Source organism: Psammomys obesus, unplaced genomic scaffold (genome assembly GCF_907164565.1).
Source record: "Psammomys obesus unplaced genomic scaffold, mPsaObe1.curated_primary_1811, whole genome shotgun sequence".
Lineage (NCBI taxonomy): Eukaryota > Metazoa > Chordata > Mammalia > Rodentia > Muridae > Psammomys > Psammomys obesus.
This window is the reverse complement of record NW_026596079.1, coordinates 38,417,893-38,443,831: the sequence shown is the minus strand read 5'-3', so window position 1 is coordinate 38,443,831 and position 25,939 is coordinate 38,417,893. Positions and strand designations below refer to the sequence as shown.

Below are 25,939 nucleotides of genomic sequence, written 5' to 3'. Positions count from 1 at the left end.
CGTCCACTAAGAACTGTCTGCTTATGAATCAGTTCCTGACTGGTGTTGTGATTATATGAAATCATACCTCAGAAAGTAACTTTTATTTTTATTTTTGGATGACTGTTGTACCCTGCAAAATTGAAAGTGAAGCACTTAATTTGATTGCAGTTACCTACACAGTATTTGTTTAAATTAACTTTCATTATTTTATAGTTATATGAAGAATTTATGTTTACATGAATATTTGAAATGTAATATATACAGTATTTAATTAGCAATGTTTATGAAACATTGACTATATTAGCCTCTCTACATACCGTTATCTACTGTTTTAGGCATAAATAAATTGATTTGTAAAGTGTTCAAAATTCACTCACAAAATTCCATGTTTTATTTGAAAACATGCCTTTAATTTATTTAAAAACCAAACTAAAAAAAAGTAAAATAGAAATTATATATTTATAGTTACTAGTACTGTATTTACTATGGTACCTTAAAATAAAAGTATGAAAAAAAATTGTCACTAAAACATTGCCTTAAAGAGCAATAGAGTTAGCCAGGAGGTGATGGCACACACCTTTAATCCCAGCATGCAGAAGGCAGAGGCAGGCAGATCTCTGTGTGTTCGAGGCCAGCCCGGTCTACAGAGTGAGCTCTAGGGCAGCCAGGGCTACAGAGAGAAACCCTGTCTCACTGTCTCAAAAAAGCCAGAGAGAGAGAGAGAGAGAGAGAGAGAGAGAGAGATGTGGAAGAACAGTTTACTCTGGACTGAGGATGTAGGTCAGTAGAACTGTGACTGCTGAGCAGTGTGTGGCCCTTTGCTCAGTCCCTAGCTACAAACAAAACAAAACAAAACTAATGATCCACCTTAGCTTTCTCCCCCTTTGTATAAAAATGACTGAAATGCTCAGTTTTTTTGTGGTGCAGTACTAAATTTTTCTGTGTAATTATCTTAATTTTCATGTCCATTATATATAACCACAAATATATAGGTAGAAATTGCTGCTTAGTTCAGTGCACTCAGTTGTGCAAACTTACTTTTTTAGGATCAAAGAAGAACACAAACCACAGCTGACACAGTAAGTAAATGTTCTCTGAGTGCAGTAGAGCTGACTTCTTACCTCTGCTTTCTGCACTTGGATGGTATTAGCTGTCACTAATACTGGATAGGCTGCAGCTAGTGTGTCTTCTGCTTTCTGACTCTGGCTTGTAAGACAGTTGCCTGCAGCTTCTTACTTCATCCATGTAGTGACTGGATGTAGGATTTTGCTGCCTGCTTGTGGACTAGTTAAGTCTTCAATTAATTTCCCTACTTTCTGATTGCCTGGTGATACTTGGAGCGCATATTTTCATTGGCTGTAGCTTTTGTGCTTGTGTGTGTGTGTGTTTAATTTACTATTATTTGAATAAAAAAAACATTGAATCCACATTGTTATTCTTTTGTTTTTTTCAGTCACATTATTTGCTTATTTAAACAGGTGGTTTCCCTTTAGTGGGATCACTGAACTGGTAAATAACGTTCTTCAGCCCCAGCAAAAACAACAAAATGAAAAGGAGCCCCAGACGTAAGTAAGCTGATCTACATAGACTAAATATTATCTGTTATCCGTAGTATATTGAAGAGTATGAATTAAAATTCTGCCCTTGGAATGATATGTTGCAGGGAGGAAAACTGTTAGGTTAAAGTTCAGTATTTCTGCCATAAGTTATTTCAAAAAGGATAACTTAGAGGTTGATGGAAAGGAATAGGTGATTTCCCTCACTTAATATGACTGTGGCCATATGTCCTCAGAAAAAAATATATTTCTCCAATAGTATAGTATATTCTAGAGTATCTCCAAACAGAAAACTACAGGACAGTAAGCGCTATTAATGCCTAAATTTGTTTAGTCGAATAGTTTGGATAAGTTGTTTTAAGAAAGGTTAAATAGATTGATTTATTGTAATAATTATCAGAACCTAAATATGATTACATCATAATACTGTTCACTAAACTTATTTGACCATCAAATCATGCTTTCACCTAATACTTTATTAGATTATAAAACATAATTGGGGAAAAAGCAATATATTCTTATGATGTCTTGAAACATTAAAAAGTTAGATTCTGTTTCATTTAGTTATTAAGAGATTTTAAAACATTTTAAAGAAGTTGTTTACAGGTTACTTATTCCTAAGACAAAAGTGAAATAAGTCACTTGAACTTAGAACCTATGACTCAAATTTATTATAAAATATTCAGGGAAGTCTAAAATGTCTTACCATGCACACGGGAGGAGAGGAACCTTCCTCTGTAAGGAGCAATAGTAGCATCTAATTATATAATTAGTTCACATTTGATTTTCATTTATTTTTGATGGAAATTTGCCAAATAAATAGCTAATGCAGTAAGGAAGACTCTAAAATTGGTCCCTATTTCAGCACTTTCCTACAAAAATGCTGTAAGGGTTTGAATTGAAATTTGTTTATTTAAGGCCAAACCTTAGGGATAATATTGTAATGAAAATTCAAACCAAGAAGTATATTCAGAAAGAAATTTGCTAAAGTGATTTAAGAAAACCGGTCCTCTTTTGTGTTGGATAGAGCTGTTTACCTTATTTTTCATTTGTTTTATTCAAGAGTCATTGACTTTTTTTTTTCCCTAAAGATTCTATTTTGGGGGGGGGTATGTGCAGAGCATTTTAAAGATTCTCCTATTTCAGGTCTTCTGAAAATGATGTTCAAAAGCCAATGAAAAATGGATTGGTTTTTTAGCTATCAAATAGGAATCCAAGGATCAATATTTGTGAGCTTTTATCTAAGGCCTAATTGTTATTCAACCACCCCCTTTCCTGCCTGTCTTCCCTCTCTGCCTCCTTTCTTTAGTTCCCTCTCCCTCCCTCTCTCCCTCTTCTTCCCCCTTTCATTCCTTCATGCCTCCCCACCATTTCTTTTTTCTTCCAGAAGACTAAATCTTTTGATTTCAGGTCACAGAGAGTTCCTTATTGCTTGTTTCTTTTGAAGATTAGAGAGTGCATTACAATGACTCTTGCTTGTTTAGTCAGTATGTAATATAGCAGAATCTGGGATTAGAGGTGAAGGTTTAAAATAACCTAGCAGCTTGTTATTCAGAAGAGGAGATATGGTCCTTCAAAGTATTGATCATACTGTTTTGAAGGCTAATCCCAGTGGAAATTGAAGACTTTGAAAACTGTTAATTTTGACTGGTTGTGGTGGTGCACATCTTTAATCCCAGTCAGGAGGCAGAGGCAGGTGGGTGTCTGTGAGATTGAGGCCAACCTGGTTACATAGCAAGTTCCAGGAACCCAGAGCTACATAATGGAGAGGTCTTTGCCCCCAAAATATTGTTAATTGTGCATTTTCTTTTTTTTTTCAACACTGATGACAGTAGTGACAAAGGGTCTTTTCTTATAGGCTGTGAACTTCCTGATGTTGACTGGCTGTGGTTAAAACAGTTGAACTGCAGTTGTGAAATGGTGCCAGCAGTTACTGCACATAGATAGTACAGGTCCAGCATAGTTTTTATTTTGCATAATCTAAAATTAATGCATCTGTGTGGTACTTGAGAGCTATCAGGAAATCCTCGTGGTTCAATGTAGGAATAAATAAGTTCCACAACTAATATGTTGTTTATTTAGAAAGTGCTATTTCTGTCATGGTACACGCCTATAATCCCAGCAGTCAGGAAGCTGCAGTAGGGTGATGTGGCATAGAGCATAGCAAGATCTTCTCTCGATAAAAATAAAAGTATGAAAGTTCTAATTACTATTTATGCAAAGAATACATTTAATGAGAGATGCACAAAAGTGGAAAGTATACAGCTCACTGACTCTTTATACGGTAAATGTATCTGGAAATGGGTGTCAAAGTCAAGAAGCTATTACCAGCTTTCTATGACCTCATGCTCCTTTTCCAGTGACATTGCCTCCCTTCCATGAGGTGAGGGTAACTTGTATCCGGACCTACATATCCACTGCTTTCTGCAAAGCATCATTATTTTTGTCTATTTTTATTTAGGATACACAAATCAACCATATGACACACACACACACACACACACACACACACACACACACACACACACACACACAGTCTATTGTGTCTGTCGTATTTTCCAGAAGATATTTGTGAGATACATCAATATGATTTCAAGGAGCTGTATTTCATTTATTCTCTTTACTGATATCTTAGTAGGTTTTATTTTATTTATCCATTTTAGTCTGAAATACTTTATTTCTCCTCTTTTGGCTGTTAGTGGTAGTGCTACCTTATACATTCTGATGACATTATTATTTTTCCAGTTACTCTGGAGGGTCATTTTATAGTTATTTGTAAAAGTAAGTACTTTAGCTAACTAAAAATACTTTCAAATGTTAAAGTTGCTTGCTGTGTCAGGGTGTTTATCTCCATTTTCTCACTATTTACTTGTTAACACTACATGTGCCATTTACTGAACATACTGTAACACTTGAGGATTTGGTGACTCTGCATCTGGCCTAGAAGGAGGGAAAAGGAATTTCAAGCAAAGAAGCACCACAGAGGACTGCTATGACTTATCTGGTGTCACTTCCCTGCCTTTATGAACTAATTTAAGCTTTATAGTTTTCACTGCTCTAGAGGTAGTAGGACATGGAGGAATGGGACCAATAAATGAGGTAGACTAGAGTCTCATGAAAAGCCAACTCTCTTTAGTGCATCAGACAGTTTGTACTCTGAGGGCTAAAAGAAACCACATGAGCAAAGTGAGCAATCACAAAGACAAGCTGCATGTAGAAAAACATGATTTTCCATGGAGGTGTTCAAACAAATAACAATAGCCACTTGTAGTGAATAATCTGAAGTAAACTTACTCCTGTTCGCTATACCTGGGAGAAGCATGAACGCACATCCCAAAAGCCATTTCATGTTTTAAAGAAAGTGAGCTCATGAGACTTTTGTTTCCTCATAAGCACTCAGAGTTCTCACACAACTCCATTCTTGGACTGTGTTCTGACAATCATTAAGTCAATCATGATTAAGTATAATCAAGTCATAGAAATTTCTAGAAATGTAAACAGTGTCATTCGAGCTTTCTTTCTCTTTAGACACTTGGTGTATTATCTAGGTGGCTGGACATGAAAGCATTTCACTCCCTAATACCTCCTTTTTCATTAATACTCCTTCCCCCCCCCCCCCCCTTGCACTGGTGTTTTGAGACAGGGTTTCTCTGTGTATCCTTGACTGTCCTGGAACTCACTCTGTAGACTAGGCTGTCCTTGAACTCACAGAGGTCTGCCTGCCTCTGTCCCAAGCGCTGGGATTAAAGGCTTGTGCCACCACCAACCAGCTCCTTAATACTGTTTTAAAGAAACATTTTCCAGTTAGAGGTCGAGGACCTGTGCCCTGTGCTCACAGAGGTCTTAGAGTGAGGTTTCTGTTTAGCTCTGTTTTTAAGATTCAAAATTGAGTTTGTTAAATAATTTCCTTAGAGAACCTGTGAACACACTTTTCCTTTAGAGTCAAGAAGGATTATATGTGTATTGAAGATTAAGCTGTCCTCATTGTAAAAAACGAAGATATTTTTTACTTATTTTTAATTTCAACTTCTAATTTTAAGATTATTTCATCTATTTAGGATAAATCCTTCTAAAGCTTTGTATCTAATGATTATAGACACATTTTTTGTGAGCTTGACTTTGATGACTTTAATTATTTTTCAGATATTATGATAACATACTAGAACAGAGAAGCAGCTGGGTATGCTAATTTGCTCCTATGATCCTAGCACTTGGGAGGCTGAGGCAAGAGAACCATGAAATTGAAGATAGGGGTCTCCAACAACACTCCCCCCCAAAAATAAAAAAATATAAAACAAACAAACAAACAAACAAAAAAACCCAAACCACACCTAAAACCAAAAGCTGGAGAAGCAAGGTCTTTGTGTGAGAGGTTTTTAAGAGAAAAGAGGATCTATGAGATTGTATCTCTTAGTAATACCCAACTACAACAATAAAATCTTGTCCTTATGACAGCCCAAATATGCACTGAACAAGGACAACACCAGTGGACATGCCAGAGTGGATGGGGAATGCCCATGAAGCCTCACCCCCACACAAAGAGCTGCAGGCACCTGAGGAGAGCTGGGAGTGGGAGAGGTGGGCCTTACCAGGGAAGAGCACAGTTGGGTGTTCAGTGCCAGATGGTCAACAACAAGTAATGTATGGGCTGAAGACATTATATGTAGGACTACTATATATATATATATATATATGTATATGTATATATATATGTATATATATATATATATACACACACACACACACATGCATACATATATGCAATAACAATAACAAGGTATGTTGCATATATACATACATGCAATGACAATTAGTGAAAAAAGGGCCATGAATTTGAACACAGAAGAGTATATGGGAGAATTTGGAGGGAGGAAAGGGAAGGGAGGAATGTACTGACATTATAATCTCAAAAATACAATTAAGACAAGGAAAGCATAATATTAGTAGAGAACTTTGTTACTCTTGATATTAATAATTTTTTTTTTTGTTTCAAAAATTAAAAAATTTTTTTTAAAGACAGGCTTTCTCTGTGTAGCCTTTGCTGTCCGGACTCACTTTGTAGACCAGGCTGGCCTCAAACTCACAGAGATCAGCCTGCCTCTTCCTCCTTGAGTGCTGGGATTATAGGGGTATGCCACTATGCCTGGCTTTTTTTTTTTTCTTCACAGTTTCATATGGTATATTTTGATCATATTCTTTCTCTTCCTCCAACTCTTCCTGGATTTTTCCTCTTTACCAACTTGGTGTTTTTTCCTTTCTTAAAAAATGCAAAACGACAAAAACTAAACCAACACACACACACACACACACACACGCACGCATGCAATCCATTTTGTTATCATTAGCTACTCCTTGGCATGGGGCCAGCACTGAGTTTGGTTTATATACCCAGTGTCATTCCACTTTGGGAGAAAAACCCTTGTTTTCCCCCTCCCAGCAGCTATCAGTTACAAATAGCTTCTTGGCTAGAGATGGCCACTTCTCTTCTGTGCTCTGTGCCGGCATTTTTGTCTGACTTGAACTTAAGCAATTCTTTTTTTTAATTAAATTTTTATTTTTAAATATTAATTATAGTTTATTTACTTTGTATCCCAGCTGTAGCCCCCTGTCTCATTCCCTCCCAATCCCACCTTCCCTCCCTCTTCTCCTCCCATGCCCCTCTCTAAGTCCACTGATAGGGGAGGTCCTCCTCCCCTTCCATCTGACCCTAGCTTATCAGGTCTCATCAGGACTGGCTGCAGTGTCCTCCTCTGAGGACTGGTAAGGCTGCTCCTCCCACGGGGGAGGTAGTCAAAGAGCCAGCCACTGAGTTCATGTTAGAAATAGTCCCTGTTCCCATTACAATGGAACCCACTTGGATCCTGAGCTGCTGTGGCTGTGTCTGAGCAGGGGTTCTAGGTTATATCCATGCATGGTCCTTGGTTGGAGAATCGGTCTCAGAAAAGACCCCTGCGTCCAGATATATTTGGTCCTTGTGGAGCTCCTGTCCTCTCCAGGTCTTACTAACTCCCCTTTCTTTCATATGATTCAGCATCTGCTTTGGTACACTGCTAGGTAGAGTCTTTGAGAGGCCTTCTATGGTAGGCTCCTGTTCTGTTTTGTGCTTGATAAATGCTTAGCAGAGGTAATTATATTTTACTAGGTGTGTGTGTGTGTGTGTGTGTGTGTGTGTGTGTGTGTGTGTGTGTCTGTGTCTCTTCCAAGTGCTGGGATTAAAGGTGTGTGCTTCCACTGCCTGGCATGCACACAAATTTTTTAAAATTGAAAGAAATTTAAAATATTTTTAGTTTATGTCTTTTCCAATTTGCAAGAAGACCCAGACCTCCCTATCACCTGGTGAACTTAAGCAATTCTTGTGCATGTTTTTATAGTCTCAGATTTCATATATGCATCAACTTAGTTGTATCTGAAAAACATTGTTTTTTTGATATATTCTACTACCTCTGGTTCTTACAACTTTTGGGTCCCCTATTCTGCATAGATCTTTGAGCCTTGAGGAGAGGGTTATGATAAAGACAACCCACTTAGGCCCAATTGTTCCAAAGTTTCTCACTCTCTACACATTGCCCAGTTGTGAGTTTCTATGCTAATTACCATTTATAGCAAGAAACTTTTCTGATGAGGTTCAAGTGATGCATCCATCAGTAGGTATTACATGTCATTAGGAGTTATTTTATTTTTATGTCCATTTAGCAGAATAATAATGGTGGGTTTTCCTTTGGTGCCCGTGGCTATCTGGTCTCAGGTTCTTGGCCACGTCGGCATTGCCAGGTGTGGGCTTCATGTCATGAAGTGTGCCGTAAATCTAATGAAAAGGAGAGGCAGGTTACCCCACAGCATTGGTGTCACTATTGCACTGCTGCATCAGGGACTGTCTCTTGGAGACAGGCTCTACTTTGGGCCACAGGTTTGTAGCTGCATGGGACTGATGATTAATTTTCTCCTTTAGTAGTATATATAGTACCTTCTAGCATTATTACTTGAGTCAGTGCAAGTGAAACTTCCAGTTGACCATCAGCTCAGTTTCTTCATAATGACATAAGTATGTGCCATCTTCACCAATAGGGTCTTATCCTCAGGGTGTGGAGATTAACCAATATCATTGGCAGTGGCCTATACTGTATGGGAGGAGTCTATAGGACCCCTTTGGCCAACAACTCAAGAAGATGTAACCCATTCATGATAACTAGGTAGCATCTGATGTCAAGTTGGGGTATGGTCTGTTTGGTGGGTTTTTGGGCCTTTGTTATTTCTTACCCCAATCTGTCAGTTTGTGTGGAGCAGCTGAATGTTACTTGGTTTTTAGTCTTGGGACCACTTTGGGTTTCAGCGTTTAGACTCTGTTTCCAGATTGACATAGTAGATAGGGTGGCTGCTGTTGTAGTTGGAACTCTGGGTTCAGACTTAATTAGTCCCGTATAGGTGGAGGGGGAGGGCTGAGTGGTAGGTCAGCAGACGGAACAAGTGTACTGACCCTGGGATCTCTTAAGCAGGCTTCTGTTTTGCTCCATGTGTCCCAGGTCTTGGGCCTAAGTGGTTGGTGTCTACTGATAGCAGTGGAATGGGGAAACTAACTTTGGGGATTATATCCTCCTAGCAGCTTCCATGTAACTTTGGGCTTATACTCCAAGCAATCCCAGACTGGTGCAGTACAAAGGGTTCATGACAGGATGGATATGGATATGTGCAAATACAGATACAGATACGTATATATGCATTCGCTGCTGCCTTTCTAGCTTCTGCTCTTCTGTTTTATTGTTTCCAGATGTACATGTTATTCTAAATGCACATTCTCTCAACCTCCTGAATTTTTATCTACCTTTGTACTTTGCATAGGAAAAACTCCAGGTTGAGATTTATCCCTGTTTCTAAGAAAAAGGTGCTTAAGAAAAGATCTTTCTAAGAAAAATATGTTTAAAATGTTTATTTTCTGTGAAATCATGCTAATACTGTCTACAGTTAATGTCAGTGTTCTAGAGCCAGATTTTCTTACACTTTCTTTCAAAGGTGTTTCAATTGACTTATACATTGTTTACACAGTAGGCTCACTATCTATATATCTGTCAATACTCTGTCAATACCTAGGTTATGTTTAGGTTTATATGTTTTACTCCATGTACTAAATAGGTTACATGCAATGCTATTTATCATTAATTCAAGCATTCAGTAAGTATTTATTGAAGAATTGGCTATGGGACATAGTCACTGAGGTAGAATTGAAAGCTAAAACAGAACCCTTATGGATTTTTTTTATGACACAGTAGGGGTTAATCAGAAAGTAATGTAATAATCAGAAAGTGTGGTTGTGATAAATGCAATTATGTTGTTATGCTTTGAAAAATCTAATGGAGAGATCTGACCTAATTGTTGAAGCTAAGAAATACATTTCTAAGGAAGTAATACTGAGGTGCTCGAAGAACACTGAAGGTGAGAGTAGGAAGTATCATGATTTTGTTAGTTTTATGGAGTTGTTGGGGAACATTCTTTTACTTTTTTCTGTAACTACATAATAGAACATGAAAATAATTTGTTATATAGTTCTCTTGGAAAATTGAAGTCTATAGATACCATCTTAAAATAAATTAGGAAGGAACTCTTTTAAAATGAAATATACATTGGTGCATAGACTTTCTTGTAATTGATTATAAATTAAAGCAGAAGATTTTGAGCTAAAATGTTAGTGGTAAAACCCTTGTTTTGGGGATCAGCAATATGTGGAATCACAAAGGGAGGAGGACAGTGTTCAGCTGTCCTAAAACTAATCTGTATATATAATGCCATACCAGAAACAAGCCCACTATCATTTTCAAGGAAGTGGATAAAAGCTTTGCAGCATTTTATGGAAGGAAATTTACCAACAGTCAAATCATATTTTTACCTCATTTCAAAAAAGTTATAAAGTTAGATGACTGGTGTGACAAAACAACATGACTAAGGCAACTCATAAAAGAAAGCGTTTAATTGGGCTTACAGTTTCAGAGGGTTACAGTACATGATGGCCATGGCGGCAGCTGATGCCTCACATCTTGATCCATAAGCAGGAGGCAGACAGTGCACTGAGGAAGGCAGTATGCTTTTGAAACCTCAAATCCTACCTGTGATACAGCTCCTCCAACAAAGCCACATTTAACCCTTCCTAAACAGTTCCATCAGCTGGGGACCAAGTAGTCAAATGTATGCGCCTGTGGAGGGAAACCACACCAAAGTACTGTACATCTGGGATATATAGATTTTCCCCCTCTCTTCAAGTCATTTCTATAATACAGAATAGGTGTTCTAATTTGAGTCTTTATAAATTGATCTAGCAAAGAGCTGTTTTTTTTTTTATTTTGAGCTCGAATATACTGCTTGAAGAAAAGTGTCACATTTACTAGATAGAAACAACCTAATGGGGGAAACATTTATTTTGGTTCATGGTTTCAGATGGTTTAGTCCTTGGTTGCCTGGATCATTCCTCACTTGAGGAGAACATGGCAGTGGGAGCATTTGGCAGAGGTTATTTATCTCATGGTAGACACATAGATATTGTAGGGTTTGTGGGAGAGGGAGTGAGAGAAGGGAAGGAGGAAGGGCCCAGGAAGAAGATACTCTCAATAACCTCCTTAATGCTGCAACCCTTTAGTAAGGTTCCTAGTGTTGTGGAGACCTCAACCATAAAATTTTTTTGTTGTTACTTCACAAGTGTAGCAACTTATGCTACTGTTGTGAATTGTAATGTAAATATCTGATATACAGGAGATCTGATATGTGACACCAAAGAGGGTTGTGACCCCACCTGAGAACCGCTGCTTTAGGATCTACTTCTAATCACCAGAATCCTTCAGCTATGCCCTACTTTACAACATTTTGATAACCTCTACAAATATTTCTTTAGCTAAGGACCAAGCTTAGGATCAGTGCAAGATTCTTTTGGTAAATACTTCATATCCCAATTATAACAAAAACACATCATTTAAAAACTACCTCACCTTACACCCATCAGAATGGCCAAGATGAAAAACTCAAGTGACAACACATGCTGGAGAGGTTGTGGAGAAAGGAGAACCTCCTCCACTGCTGGTGGGAATGTAAACTTGTACAACCACTCTGGAAATCAATCTGGCGCTTTCTCAGACACTTTCTCAGACAGAAGGAACAGCACTTCCTCAAGATCCAACCATACCACTCCTAGGCATATATCCAAAAGAAGCTCAAGTACACAATAAGGACATTTGCTCAACCATGTTTGTAGCAGCTTTATTTGTAATAGCCAGAAGCTGGAAACAGCCCAGATGCCCCTCAACTGAAGAATGGATGCAGAAACTGTGGTCCATCTACACAATGGAGTATTACTCAGCAATGAAAAATAAGGAAATCATGAAATTTGCAGGTAAATGGTGGGACCTGGAAAGGATCATCCTGTGTGAGCTGTCCCAGAAGCAGAAAGACACACACGGTATATACTCACTCATACAGATTTATAACATAGGATAAACCTACTAAAATCTGTACATCTAAAGAAACTAATCAAGAGAGAAGACCCTGACTAAAACGCTCAATTCCCATCCCGAAAGTCAAAGACGATGGACATCAGAAGAAGAAGAAAACAGGAAACAACCTAGGAACCTGCCACAGAGGGCCTCTGAAAGGCTTTGCCCTACAGACTATCAAAGCAGATGCTGAGACTTATGGCCAACTGTTGGGCAGAGGGCATGGAATCTTATGAAAGAAGTGGGAAATAGTAAGATATGGAGAGGACAGGAACCCCACAAGGAGAGCAACAGAACCAGAAAATTTGAACACAGGGGTCTTCCCAGAGACTCATACCCCAACCAAGTACCAGGCATGGAGATATCTTAGAACCCCTGCATAGATGTAGTCCATGGCAGTTTAGTGTCCAAGTGGGTTACATAGGATGGGAACAGGGACTGCCTCTGACATAATCTGATTGGCCTGCTCTTTGACCACCTCCCTGAGTGGGGAGCAGCCTTACCAGGCCACAGAAGATGACAATGCAGCCCCTCCTGATGAGATCTGATAGACTAAGTTCCCTGTCAGTGGACTTGGGGAGGGGTATGTGTGAAGAAGGAGGAGGGAAGGTGGGATTGGGAGGGGAGGAGGGAGGAGCTTATGGGGGGATACAAAGTGAATAAAGTGTAATTAATAAAAGTTTAAAAAAAACATCAAAAAAGCAAACAAAAAAAAAAACCTACCTCAAAAGTAATTCAAAGTTTGGATCTATAAAGATTTTATATTTGATGGATCTGTGAAAAGGGGTGTAAATAAATATAACATTAGTTTTAAAATATGAAAAGGTATGACTTTATAATGGATGGCCTTTGAAGTTTTAATGAACAGCCCTTCACAGATGACTTTTGAAGTAGTAGTGAAAATGGTTAGTTTGTGGAGAGCTCAAAAATACAGCAAGTGAGGACAGGTGGTGGTGGTGTATGCCTTTAGTCCCAGCACTCGGGAGGCAGAGGCAGGCAGATCTCTGTGAGGTTGAGGCCAGCCTGCTCTACAGAGCAAGTTACAAGACAGCCAGGCTGACACAGAGAAACCTTGTCTTGAAAAACAACAAAGCAAAACGAAACAACACCAACATGTATAAAATAACAACAATAAAACTATGAGGTTGGAGCTAAGATTTTCAGGAATAGCAGTACATATAAATGTAAAAGTTCTGTTAAATCACAGAGAAAAAACATTTTCTGTGGAAAATACTAAATTTAATGAGTTCTTCATTGATGAAAGTTGGTATAGAACATAATCCAGATTAGAAAGCTTTTATGAAATAAAAATAGCAACACTTACTATTGTATATATCTTAAACTTTGTAAAATAGTTCTTGATAGAACATTGTATCTCAGACTGCTGTATTTATTCTAGGGATTTAATAAATATAGACTGTATATAAAGTTTCAGTGGACTGCATACCCGATGATTTATTTGCATATTATTTATGGCTGCCTTCATGTCCCTGTGAGGAATTGAGAAATGATGACTAAGACTCTGTGGTCCACAATGCTTAAAATATTATGCAGCTCTTTGCAGAAAGGTGTGGTGAGTTTTGATCTACCTTTCCAGAAAGTTATATGTTCAAATTTATGTATTTAAGATGTGTAGGACCTTCCATTGTATTTCCGGTTTGGTTTTGACAGTGGTGTTTTGGAGTAGGAGTAGGCACCATTACCAGTGAACTGTAGTACAGTGCTCGTCTGTGTGAGTATGGAGTGTGATCTACGATAGGCTGACATCACAATTTGGTGGAAGAGGGCTTAACTACTTAATAAACGGCGGTGGTGAAATAGAATGCTTATATAAAGATCATTGAAATTAAATCTGCATCACATCATATAAAAATAAACTTAAGATGGATTAAAAGCTTAACTGTGAGAGGTAAATTATAAGGCTATTTAGAAGATACTGGAGGATTTTTTTTTTGTTACCAGCACAGCTAAGTGCACACACATATTTTTGTGTGCACATACATGTGTCTACACACACACACACACACATACCAGTAAAATCACAATGATAAAGGAAGAAATTGAGATTGACTACTTCATAGTACAAAATTTGGTAAAAGATACAAGTAAGCGCTTGATGTGACAGTCTGTTTGAATGAGTTTCATCAGAAACCAGGAAAATGTAACTTTTTTGGAGGGTCTCGTGGTCTAGTGCTGTGGCTTAGGCAGGATTTCAGGTTGCTGAGTCATTCTCCTGTTAGGCACAATAGCACATCTCTTGTGAGTCTGACTAGGAAGCTCTTGAGTTCTAGGCTATCTTGGGATACATAGATAGGTAGGTAGGTAAATAGGTACCTAGGTATATCTGACGGTAGGTAGGTAGATAGATAGATAGATGGTACATAGAGGAATACGGATCTAAGGCAGATGGCATGCATTATGATATGTGTAAAGAATTAAAAGCGTGTCAGGATTTCTGTAGGAGGAGGCAAAAATAGTGTAAAACTTGGGATTAAAGGTGTGGATTTGTTTCTTTTACAGTTGCATGTCACTTAACAGTGGGGAATACATTATGAGAAATGTATGATTAGATAATTTTATCACTCTGCAAATATCTTACAAATATCTTGTGTATAATTACACAAACCTAAACAGTATAGTCTACTGTATACCTAGGCTATATTATAATTTCATGAAATTACCATCCTATGTGCAGCTTACCATTGGTTGAAGCATCATCATTTGGCATGTGAATGTAGATTCCAGCCCTTGTAGGTCATTGTAAGAGATTGCCTCTTTATAGCAATGAACAATGAGTTAACAATCAACATGTTAGTCCATTTTCATATATTTGTGAATTTTCCAAAATTTGTCATATTGTTTTGTGTTTTATATTTTACAATCAAAACACTTTGATGTGGTACAGTTTTCTTAAATTTTCTGAGATTTAGTATGTAGTTTTCCATGGGGATTTTCCTGCAGTATTGTGCATGCATACTCTTGAGATGAATATGTATTCTGGTTTTTTTTTTTTTTGTACAGAATAAAAATATTATTTATTTTGTGCCATTCGATCTAGAGTACACTATACATTCTGTACTATACATTTGACAGTAAGCTAACAGAGTCCATTCCTTATTTTCTCTTTCATTAGCAATCTTGTAATACTTGTCTTATGTATTTTGCTGCTTCAGTGTGTGTGAGTACCTATGTAGAATTAACATACATTCTTGATGAATTTATTATCAGAGAAAAACTTTTTTTGTATCTTTTTACAGTTTTATCCATAGGCGTTTATCAGATATAAGGTATATTTGATATCTTTGCTTTGTGGGTTTTCACTTGCATGGAATATGATCTCAACTTCACTTTTAGTCTCTGTATCTTATAGGAAGCCTACAGTTCAATCTTTCTTTTTTTTCCTTTTAAGGAAATCTTTCATTTCGTTTGATAAAAGAACATTATCTGTTAAAATCATTTGTTCAAGAATGACATCATTCATGAACCTATTTAAATATATTCTTTATATATTCTTTCCCAAATGTGATTATTCTCAAATCCATGTCATTCTGAATCTGTTTTGTCTCTTGCAGTAGATTATTTATTCTCTGTTTTCATCTCTTTGTGCTATGTCTTTGAGTTACGTTTATACCTTGAAGTGGATGTGCCCTTTCCATCAGGCTGTTGGTGTTTTGAGTTGAAGCGTCAAGCAAATGAAGAATTCAGATAGGTTTGGATTTTGATATTTGTACCATTGTCTTTGGCACAGCATGGGCAGAACATTCTTTGGAGGGTGCGGCTGCTTTTGTGTGCACTTACAGTGGGTGCCGGGTGCCACCAATTGCTTCAGTGTTTCTCTGTCCTTCCAAACACTCCTCCATGTGAGAATCGCATGTGTCTTTCCCCGGGCACTCATATCTTTGTATATCTTAATGGGCTTTAATGCTCATTCCTTGTTGATTGCCTTGAAGGGAAATAGGTGGTCTCTGTATGTTTTCCACTGTCCAGGTTTAACAGGTCCTAGTCACTTGGGCTTTGAGAATGGATCACTTTATGAGTTTTTTGTCTCTCCTATCCATGGAAATAGGTATGCTTTGAGCTCCAATTCTGTATCCTATTTGTATTTGGGTAGGATCCTGCAGCAAGACTTTTTTTTCTTCATTGTGGATATATGGTTTTCTTAAGTCTTGTCCTTATCTATCATGGCTCTTACTTTTATTTATTTATTTTTAAGATTTATTTATTTATTATGTATACAGTGTTCTGCTTACATATATATGTGAACCAGGTCTTATTATAGATGGTCATGAGCCGTCATGTGGTTGCTGGGACTTGAAGTCAGGACCTCTGGAAGCTCCCAGTGCTCTTAACCTTTGAGCTATCTCTTCAGCTCTCTTTGCCTTTATCTTAAGTGGTAAGAGCTTACTTTTATCCACTGTGGCTTAAATAAAGCTTTTACTGTTTTAGCAAAGTCAGGAAATGATGTCTGTACCTCAGTAGCCACAGTTTCTCTGTACATATGCACTCGCCCAAAAGTAGGGATTTACTTTTTTCTCAGCTATGTGTTAAAGTCTTCTAGAGCATTTCTAGAGGACTGTTGGAAAGTACTTGTGATTATCAGCCTTCTTTAAATCTTGGTCTTTAGCTGTTTGAAGCTATCATGTTAACTTAATATTGCCATTACATACTTTGTTAATATTTTAAATGATCTCTGTCTGGAAATATATATTCTTTGATTTTATTGATCTGTTATTTATATCAATTTATTTACCTTGTATCCCGGCTGTAGCCCCCTTCCTCATCTCCTCCCAGTCTCACCCAGTCTCCCTGTTCTCCCCAATGCCTCTCCCCTAGTCCATTGATAGGGGAGGTCCTCCTCCTACTATCTGACCCTATTCTGTCTGGTCTCATCAGGAATGGCAGCATTGTCTTTCTCTGTGGCCTGGAAGGCTGCCCCTCAAGGGAAGGTGATCAAAGAGCTGGCCACTGAGTCCATGTCAGAGATGCTCCCCTTGCTAGGAAACCCACATGACACTGAGCAGCCTATGATTTACATCTGAGCAGGGGGTCTAGGTCCTCTCCATGTATAATGCGTGGTTGATGCATTGGTCTCTGCAGGCCCTCTCTGATCAGATTATTTTTGGCACTGTTGGTCTCCTTGTGGAGCTCCTGTCAGAGATGTAGATTCTTAGAGTATTTACGAAGAATGTGTAAAGTCTTAGTTTCAGTCTCCAGAGCCATATAAAATGGATATGGTTGTATGCGCCTGTAATCCCAGCAATGGAGGATCAGAGACATTCAGGTCATGTTTGGATATGTAGCAAGTTTGAGGTCATCCTTGGAAACATGAGATTGTTAGCTCAAAAACAAAAAAAGCCCACAAAATTATTGAGAAAAATTTTCCTTTACCTATCAGTATGGTACTACTTCCTTCTATGAAATTGATGAAGATGAACCAATTAAATTAGACTTGGTGTTCTTTGAACTTAGATTGTTTGACTGATAACTTCCCTCCTGATGGGCTCAAATAAGTTATGATTTTCAGCAATTAAAAATAAGGAAATCGTGAAATTTGCAGGCAAATGCATGGAACTAGAAAAGACCATCCTGAGTGAGGTAACCCAGAAGCGAAAGACACACATGGTATATACCCACTTGTAAGTGATTAGAAATATAATACAGGATACACATACTAAAATATGTACACCTAAAGAAACTAAACAACAAGGAGGATCCTAGGGAGGATGCTCAATCCTCATTCAGAAGGGCAAAGAGGGGGCTGGAGAGGTGGCTTAGTGGTTAAGAGCACTGGCTGCTATTCCAGAGAACTTGGGTTCAATTCCCAGCACCTACATGGCAGCTCACAACTGTCTGTTACTGCTGTTCCTGAAGATCTGACACCCTCACACAGACATATGCACATAAAAATAAATAAGTAAATAAATAATTTGGACTGGAGAGATGGCTCAGAGGTTAAGAGCACTGCTTGCTCTTTCAGAGGCCCTGAGTTCCATTCCCAGCAATGACATGGTGGCTCACAACCATCTATAATGAAATCTGGTGTCTTCTTCTGGCATTCAGTTGTACATCAGACAGAACATTGTATACATAATAAAATAAATTAATTAAAAAAAAGAAGGGCAAACAGTATAGACATCACATTGGAAGCAGGAGAAGACAGGGAACAGGGCAGGAGCCTACCACAGAGAGACTCTGAAAGACTCTATCTAACAAGGTATCGAAACAGATGCTGAGACTCATAGCCAAACTTTGGGTAGAGTGCAGGGAATCTTATGGAAGAATGGGGAGACAGAAAGACCTGGAGGGGACAGGAGCTCTACAAGGAGACCAACAGAGCCAAAAAATCTGGGCCCAGCCAAGAACCATGCATGGAGAGGACCTAGATCCCCTGCTCAGAAGTAGCTTATAGGTAGCTCAGTCTCCATGGGGTTATCCTAGTAAGGGGAGCAGGGGCTGTCTCTGACATAAACTCAGTGGCTGGCTCTTTGATCAACTCCCCTTGGCGGGTGGGGGGGGGAGTGTAACCTTGCCAGGCCACAGAGGAAGACAATGCATCCAGTCCTGATGAGACCTGATAGTCTAGAATCGGATGGAAGGGGAGGAGGACCTCCCTTCTCAGTGGACTAGGAGAGGGGCATTGGGGGAGAAGAGGGAGGGAAGGTGGGACTGGGAAGAAAAGAGCGAGGGTTTTACTGCTTGGATACAAAGTGAATAAATTGTAATAAGTAATAAATAAGTTAAAAATTATGATTTGTAGATTATAATGCTTTTGTCATTGTTAGAATTGGAATGTATCATTTTCAGTTTTGTAAACCTTACGTTAATTGTAATTTAAACACAAAATTTTCTTCATAAATACAATAGAAAAGTTTATCATAATAATAAAACAACTTTCTAGATGTCTTTTACCTAACCTCGTTTTCTTTCTGATTCATTTTATTTATGTATATGTGTGTGTGACTGCGTGTGAGTATACACAAGTGTGTGCGTCCGTGTCCAAAGGGTCAGGAGAGGGCGCCAGAGCACCTGGGCTCGAGTTACAAGCCATTCCGAGCCACCCAGTGTGGGGTTGGGAATCAAACTCTGGCCAGAAGAGGGGCAAATGCTCCTAGGTATTGAGATAGCTCTCTAGGCACTGGTATTTAATTCTATAGCATACGTGGCATTAATTTTATTTACATATCTCCATTTGTTAGGCTGATATTTCATAGTATTTTCTTTTCACAGCTAGGTTGTGTTCAGACTGTTGAATAGCCATATTTATCTCTCTGTGTAGATTGTTTCGTTCAGTTGAGACTCTGTTTCATTGGTTTTAAGATAATAGGTTATGGCTTCTTTGTGTCAATAAAATTGGCTTCATGTATTTCTGAAGCTAAACTATTGAAAAATAATAGTAGGTAAGAGTTTAGCTTAGTATTCAAGGAAATGTTCCACAAACATAATCAGTTGCTTTATAATTAATATGTATATCAGAGAACTAATTTCAATATATTTATGATGTGATATGCCATGTGACCAAGATATTATTCTATAGTTATAGAATTAAATTTTATACTGGTTTATTTTTATCCTGTGTAGTTTGGTTATAAAATTATGACCACGGATTGTGATTTTTTTTTATCACAATTTTTAAAAACCTTTTCTTTTTCTGCAGAAAACTGCATCAACAATTTGAAATGTATAAGGAACAAGTAAAGAAGATGGGAGAAGAATCACAACAGCAGCACGAGCAGAAGGGTGACGCCCCTACCTGTGGTATCTGTCACAAGACAAAATTTGCAGATGGATGTGGCCATAACTGTTCATATTGCCAAACAAAGTTCTGTGCTCGCTGTGGAGGTCGAGTCTCCTTGCGCTCAAACAAGGTACAGTACTGGCCTTAGAATGTTTCCCAGTAGTTAGGCTTACTGCAAGTAAAATGGTAATTGAAATTACTTTCCAGATAAACCAAAGAATGAACATCCCTGTTGTTCTCATCCTAGATAAAATTAGTTTTTAATTTTTACTGAATGTGAAAGGTAATCTTTCCTGTTTCATGTCAGCTTATGATTTAGTTAGAATCACAGAGCCTTTGACTGTTAATCACAGTGAAAACATTTAGAGATTAATTGATAGGTCTTTTGTATGGATAATGAAAAATAGGTGCCAGAGAGACTGAGATTGATTCTTTTAGCAACACAGCTGATTAATGTCAGAGTGCTGATACAGCTTTCTCTATTACTATGATACTTTCTCAAAGTTTGTAGGGTTTTTTTTTTCTTTGGACTTTTCAAACAGGCCTATTCCAACTCTGAGATTTGGTTTTTTTTTTTTTTTTCATTTTATAGCTTTGGAAGCTATAGTCTTCTTTGTTTTTTATTTCATACTTATGAAATAGTATTCAGCTATGGAATTTAAAAATCTCATATTTATATTTAAACTTGGTTTCCATGTTTTATTAAATGCTGCGCATAGAATACTTTGTTAGATTGTCAAAACCAGTATTACAAATGCTCTTTTCACTAACTTTTTTCAATTTATTTCCTAATTAATATCTTATCACTAAGCTAATTACTTTGATTGTTCTTACATACAGAATTAATTTTTATGTATATTATTTTCAATAATTGTGGGAATTAGTTCTTTTGTCTGATTTCATGTCTTCATTTTCTTATTGTTTTTTTCTCTTTCTCTCAATGTTTTGTTTGAGTGAAACTAATCCTTTGTTAGATTACTTGATGATGGTTTGTGAGTGCATGTATACGTGTATGCATGTATGTGTGTATATTTGTATGTATGTGTACATGTGTGAATGTGTATATATTTATATATGAATTGTTACACTAGTATAATTTTAAGTAAAAGTGATATGAGCAGACATTGTTATTTTTAGGAGGAATGTATTCAGTCTTTCAATATTAGGTAAAATGTTACCTTTAAGTTTTTCATTTTGCTATCAATTTCAAATTTGCTAAGCATTCCTTTTTTTAAGATCTTAAATAGGCATTGGACTTTCACAAATGCTTTTTGCCATCTGCTGAGATTAGGATTTGTTTTTCCTTTTTTTTTAAAATATGGTGATACATATTGAAACCAACTCTGTATTCTTGGAACAAATTCCATTTGGCCGATATAATTCATTTCATATTTTAATGAGTTTGTTTTGCAAAAATCTTTCCCTGACTTTGACATTAGGACCACCCTGGCCTAGTGGAAAGAGTTAGAATGTGTTTGTGTAGAGCTGGTTCATTTCACTCTGGATTCTGATCCACACGCAGAGTAATTGAGTTGCTGTACTTGTGCTGCTCTATGACACAAGCACATTTTATTATTTCAGTTACGAAATATTTGTTAGATATTATGTGGAATGTTATCTGGGCATGAAGTTTTATTCATTGGAAAGGTTTTAAACTATGCTTTCAGGTTTTTGTTGTTTTTTTTTTAGTTGATTCAGTTATTTTTTTATATGTGTGAATAAGTTTTTATAACTATATCTCTCAGAATTTTTCCAGTTTCACATAAATTATTAAACTTATTGATGTAAAAATCTTCATAAAATTCTATTATTTTTTTAAACATACATAGAGTCAATGGTGATGCTATATCATTTCTGGTTTTAGTAATTAGAGTCTTTTTCCTGTTTAATTTGGCTACATGTTTGATAATTTTTTTTTTGATCTAAAGAACCAACTTTTTAATTAAATTTTCTGTATTGCTAAATTATGCTTTGAGTCTTATTACTTCTTTTGCATCCTAGGGTTGGGTTTCATAGTTTCTTAGGGGGAAGTGATGTTTTTCTCTCTTTGTCTTCTCTGATGTAAGGATCACGTGCTTGTTTTCTTGAAGTACTCTTTTAGGGACTCCCCACAAAGTTCAGTTTTCTCACCAGCCTCTTAGGGTTCTCTTTGAGTTATCTTTAGCATTATCTTTAGCCTCTGCTGATGCTTCCTTTTCCAGTCCTGTGGAAATTCTTACAGTAGTAGGTCTGAAGTTTATTATAGAGCTTACCTCATATCCTGCCATTCACCAGCATTGCCCTTTGTTGCCTTATTTTAATGACTTTTAAAAAATACAGCATTTAAAATTTATCATTGGAGATTTCATACATGCACCTATATATTTTGATCATATTTACCTCCTCTCTCCTCCAATTCTCTCCAGTCTCAAATTTTAGTTAATTAATTAATTTATTCACTTTATATCCTGCTCATCGTCTCCTTCCTCCTCTCCTCCTGGTCCCACCCTCCCTCCCTTTTTTCCCATTTCTCTTCTTCCTATTCCTCAGAAAAGGAGAACTTCCCCTAACCCCTACAGTTCATCAAATTATATCAGGACTTAAGCTCATCCTCTTTCCCTAAGGCCTGGCAAGGCAGCCCCACCACAGGGGAGTGATTAATAAGCAGGCATCAGAGTCCATGTCAGAATTAGCCCCGGCTCCCCTTACTGGGGAACCCACATGAACCCTGAGCTGCCCATATGCTACATCTGTGTAGGAGGCCTAGGTCCAGTCTATTCATGGTCCTTACTTGGTGCTTAAGTCTCCAAAAGTTCCTCTGGGCCCTGGATAGTTGGCTCTGTTAGTCTTCTTGTAGAGCTCCTGTCACCTCTAGGCCCTTCTATTCTTCCCCACACTTTTTCACAAGACTCATGTTTTCATGTTTTGCCCAATGTTTGGCTGTGGGTCTCTGCATCTTGTGCTGGGTGGAGCCTCTTAGAGGACAGCTATGCTAGGCTCCTGTCTGTGAGCATAGCAGACTATCAATAATGTCAGAGGTTGGCTCTCTCCCATGGGGTGGGTCTCAGGTTGAGACAGCCATTGGTTGGACATTACCTCAATCTCTGCTCTATCTTTATCCCAAAACATCCTGTAGGCAGGGTAAATTTTGCATCAAAGTTTTTGTGGGTGGGTTGGTTTTCCCATCCGTCCTGTCCTAGTTAGAGCATGTCTTGTTCAGTCTCCATGACCCTTGCTACTAGGAGTCTCAGCTAGAGTCACCTCCATATCCTCCCAGAACTACCCTCTTAGGCCTCCAGCTTGTCACAAAGAAGTCCCTGCCCATGGTTTCTCTTTCTCTATAGACCTTCACACCCTACTCACCCCAGTTCTGGTCTCCACTCTCATTTCTTTCTATGCTATCTTTCCTATCTGGTTTCCTTTCTTCAAGCACTTCCAATTTCTATTCTATTTCTCCTTCCAAGGGAGATTTAAGCATCCTCCCTTGGGTCCTCCTTGTTGTTTATCTTTTTTTTGGGTCTGTGAATTGTAGTATGTTTATCATGTACTTTATGGCTAAAATCTGCTTATAAGTGAGTATATATCATATCTTTCTGGCTCTGGGTTACCTCACTCAGTATGATCTTTTCTAGTTTCATCCATTTGCCTGCAAATTTCATGATTTCCTTGTTTTAATAGCTGAGTAGTATTCCATTGTGTAAATGTGTCACATTTTTATCCATTCTTCGGATGAGGGACATCTAGGTTGTTTCCAAATTCTGGCTATTATGAATAAAGCTGCCATAAACATAGTTGAACAAGTGTCCTTGTTAGATGATAGAGCATTTTTAGGGTACATACACAGGAGTGGTATAATTGTGTCTTGAGGTAGATCTATTCTCAGTTTTCTGAGAAAGTCCCAGAATGATTTCCAAAATGGTTGTAGAAGTTTACACTCCCACCAGCAATAGAGACAGCATATGCTGTCACTTGAATTTTTTCTTTTTTTTTAATTTTATTTTTCTCATTAGTTACATTTTGTTAATTCTGTATCCCAGCTGTATCCCTCATTCCCTCCCCAGTCCCACCCTCCCTCCCTCATCTCCTCCCTGCCCCTTTCCAAGTCCACTGATAGGGGAGGACCTCCTCCCCTTTCATATGACTCGGTTTTATCAGGTATTTTCAGGACTGGCTGCAAAGTCCTCCTCTGTGGCCTAACAGGACTGCTCCTCCCTTGGGAGGTGGGGAGGCCAAAGAGCCAGTCATTGAGTTCCTGTTAGAAATAGTCCTTGTTCCCCTTACTATGGGAAACCAATTGATTACTGAGCTATCACGGGTCACATCCAAGCAGAGGTTCTAGGTTTTATCCTCTCATGGTCTTTGGTTGAGTGTCCATCTCAGAAAAGACCCTGTGCCCAGATATGTTTGATCCTTGTGGAGCTCCTATCCTTTCCACATCAAACTCCCCTTCTTTCATATGATTCCCTGCACTCTGCCGAGGGTTTGGTTATGAGTCTTAGTATCTACTTTGGAACACTGCTAGGTAGAGTCTTTCAGATGCCTTCTGCGGTAGACTCCTGTCATACGTTCAATGCATATCCCATTTGTCTTTCTAAATGAGGATTGATCATCATACCCCATGTCCGCTTTCTTGATTATCTTCTTTAGGTGTATAGACTTCATTATGTTTATCATATCTTTTAGGTCTATATAAGCGAGCGAGTATATTCCATGTTTGTCTTTCTCCTTCTGGGATACTTCACTCAGAATGATCTTTTCTAGATCCCACCATTTGCCTGCAAATTTCATGATTTCCTCTTTTTTGATTGCTGAGTAGTATTCCATTGTGTAAAAATACCACAATTTCTGTACCCATTCCTCCATTGATGGACATCTGGGTTGTCTTAGCCATTCTCCTACAGGTGATAAACACCTTCAGTAAAGTGGCTGGATACAAGATTAATAAAAAAAAAAATCAGTAGCCCTCTTGTATATGAATGACAAATGGCCTGAGAAGGAAATTAGGGAAACCATACCCTTCACAATAGCCACAAATTATATAAAGTATCTAGGCGTGACTCTAACCAAGCAAGTGAAAGACTTGTATGAAAAAAACTTCAAGTCTCTGAAGAAAGAAATTGAAGAAGATACCCGAAGATGGAATGATCTCTCATGCTAATGGATCTGTAGGATTAACATAGTGAAAATGGCCATCTTACCAAAAGCAGTCTACAGTTTAAATGCAATCCCCATGAAAATACCAACTCAATTTTTTACAGACCTTGAAGGAACAATTCTAAAACTTCATATGGAAAAACAAAGAAACAAAGAAATCCCAGAATAGCTGAAACAATCCTAAACAACTGGCTTCAAGCTATACTACAGAGCAATAGTAATAAAAACTGTATCATACTGGCATAGGAATAACCGGTTGATCAATGGAATTGAATGGAAGATCCAATCCTGATTTCATTTTCTTTCCTTTCCTCTCTCATTGTTTCAGATAACCCACTGAGTCTACTTTGTGGCCTGCCCTTATGCAAATAGTGTGGGGCCCTACAATGGAGCAATTTACAGTAGAAAGGGCCATACCCTTAAAAGACTTTTTCTCTCCTAACAACAGTCAAAGTTCAGTTGCTCCTCAGCAAGAGGTAGGAGCCTCTGGGCTCTTCCTAACTTCATACTGGAATATTCACTAGACTGAACTTGTACAGGTCTTGTTCTAACCTTCACAGTTGCTGTGAGTTCATGAGTGTCTTGTCAAGTTCAGAAATACTGTTTCATTCCAGCCCTCCCCAGCCTTTGGCTCTTTCTTTCTTAGCACCTTTGCTTCCTTAGAGTTTTCTGAGTCTGGGAAAAGGGTGTAGTTGTCCCATTTATGACAGAGTACTCCACAGACACTCTGTCTTCTGCACATCTATTCTTTAACTGCCATCCATTCCACAAAACCTCATACTAAGTATTTCAAAAGACACTCTTCTGGTTAGATAGGGAGGAACATTGTATACTCTGAGCTTCTGGGAAGGCAAGACAGGATGATTGTCAATTTGAGACTAGCTTGTACTACACAGGAAGAGCATGTCTCAATTAAAGTATAACAGGACTGTAGACGTCGTCCAGTGGTAGAGTACTTGGCTAGCATACATGATTTTTGATCCTACAACAGCAAACCAAATAACAGAGATTTCTTTAGGCTTTTCTGCTTTTTGTTGAGGCAGAAGGAAAAATCTGATCTATGT

The 25,939-nt window shown here is 38.0% G+C and overlaps 1 protein-coding gene across 13 annotated transcripts in view; it reads left to right on the top strand.

Annotated features, from left to right (window-relative positions):
- Nucleotides 1-25,939, top strand: part of Rims2 (regulating synaptic membrane exocytosis 2) — a 483,148-nt gene that overhangs the window by 55,879 nt on the left and 401,330 nt on the right. For all 13 annotated transcript variants that reach the window (XM_055626244.1, XM_055626246.1, XM_055626245.1 and 10 more), the window contains exons 2-4: nucleotides 1,029-1,061; nucleotides 1,461-1,547; nucleotides 19,662-19,872. In XM_055626244.1, the coding sequence (XP_055482219.1) occupies nucleotides 1,029-1,061; nucleotides 1,461-1,547; nucleotides 19,662-19,872 (331 nt within the window). The remainder of the gene's footprint in view (nucleotides 1-1,028; nucleotides 1,062-1,460; nucleotides 1,548-19,661; nucleotides 19,873-25,939) is intronic.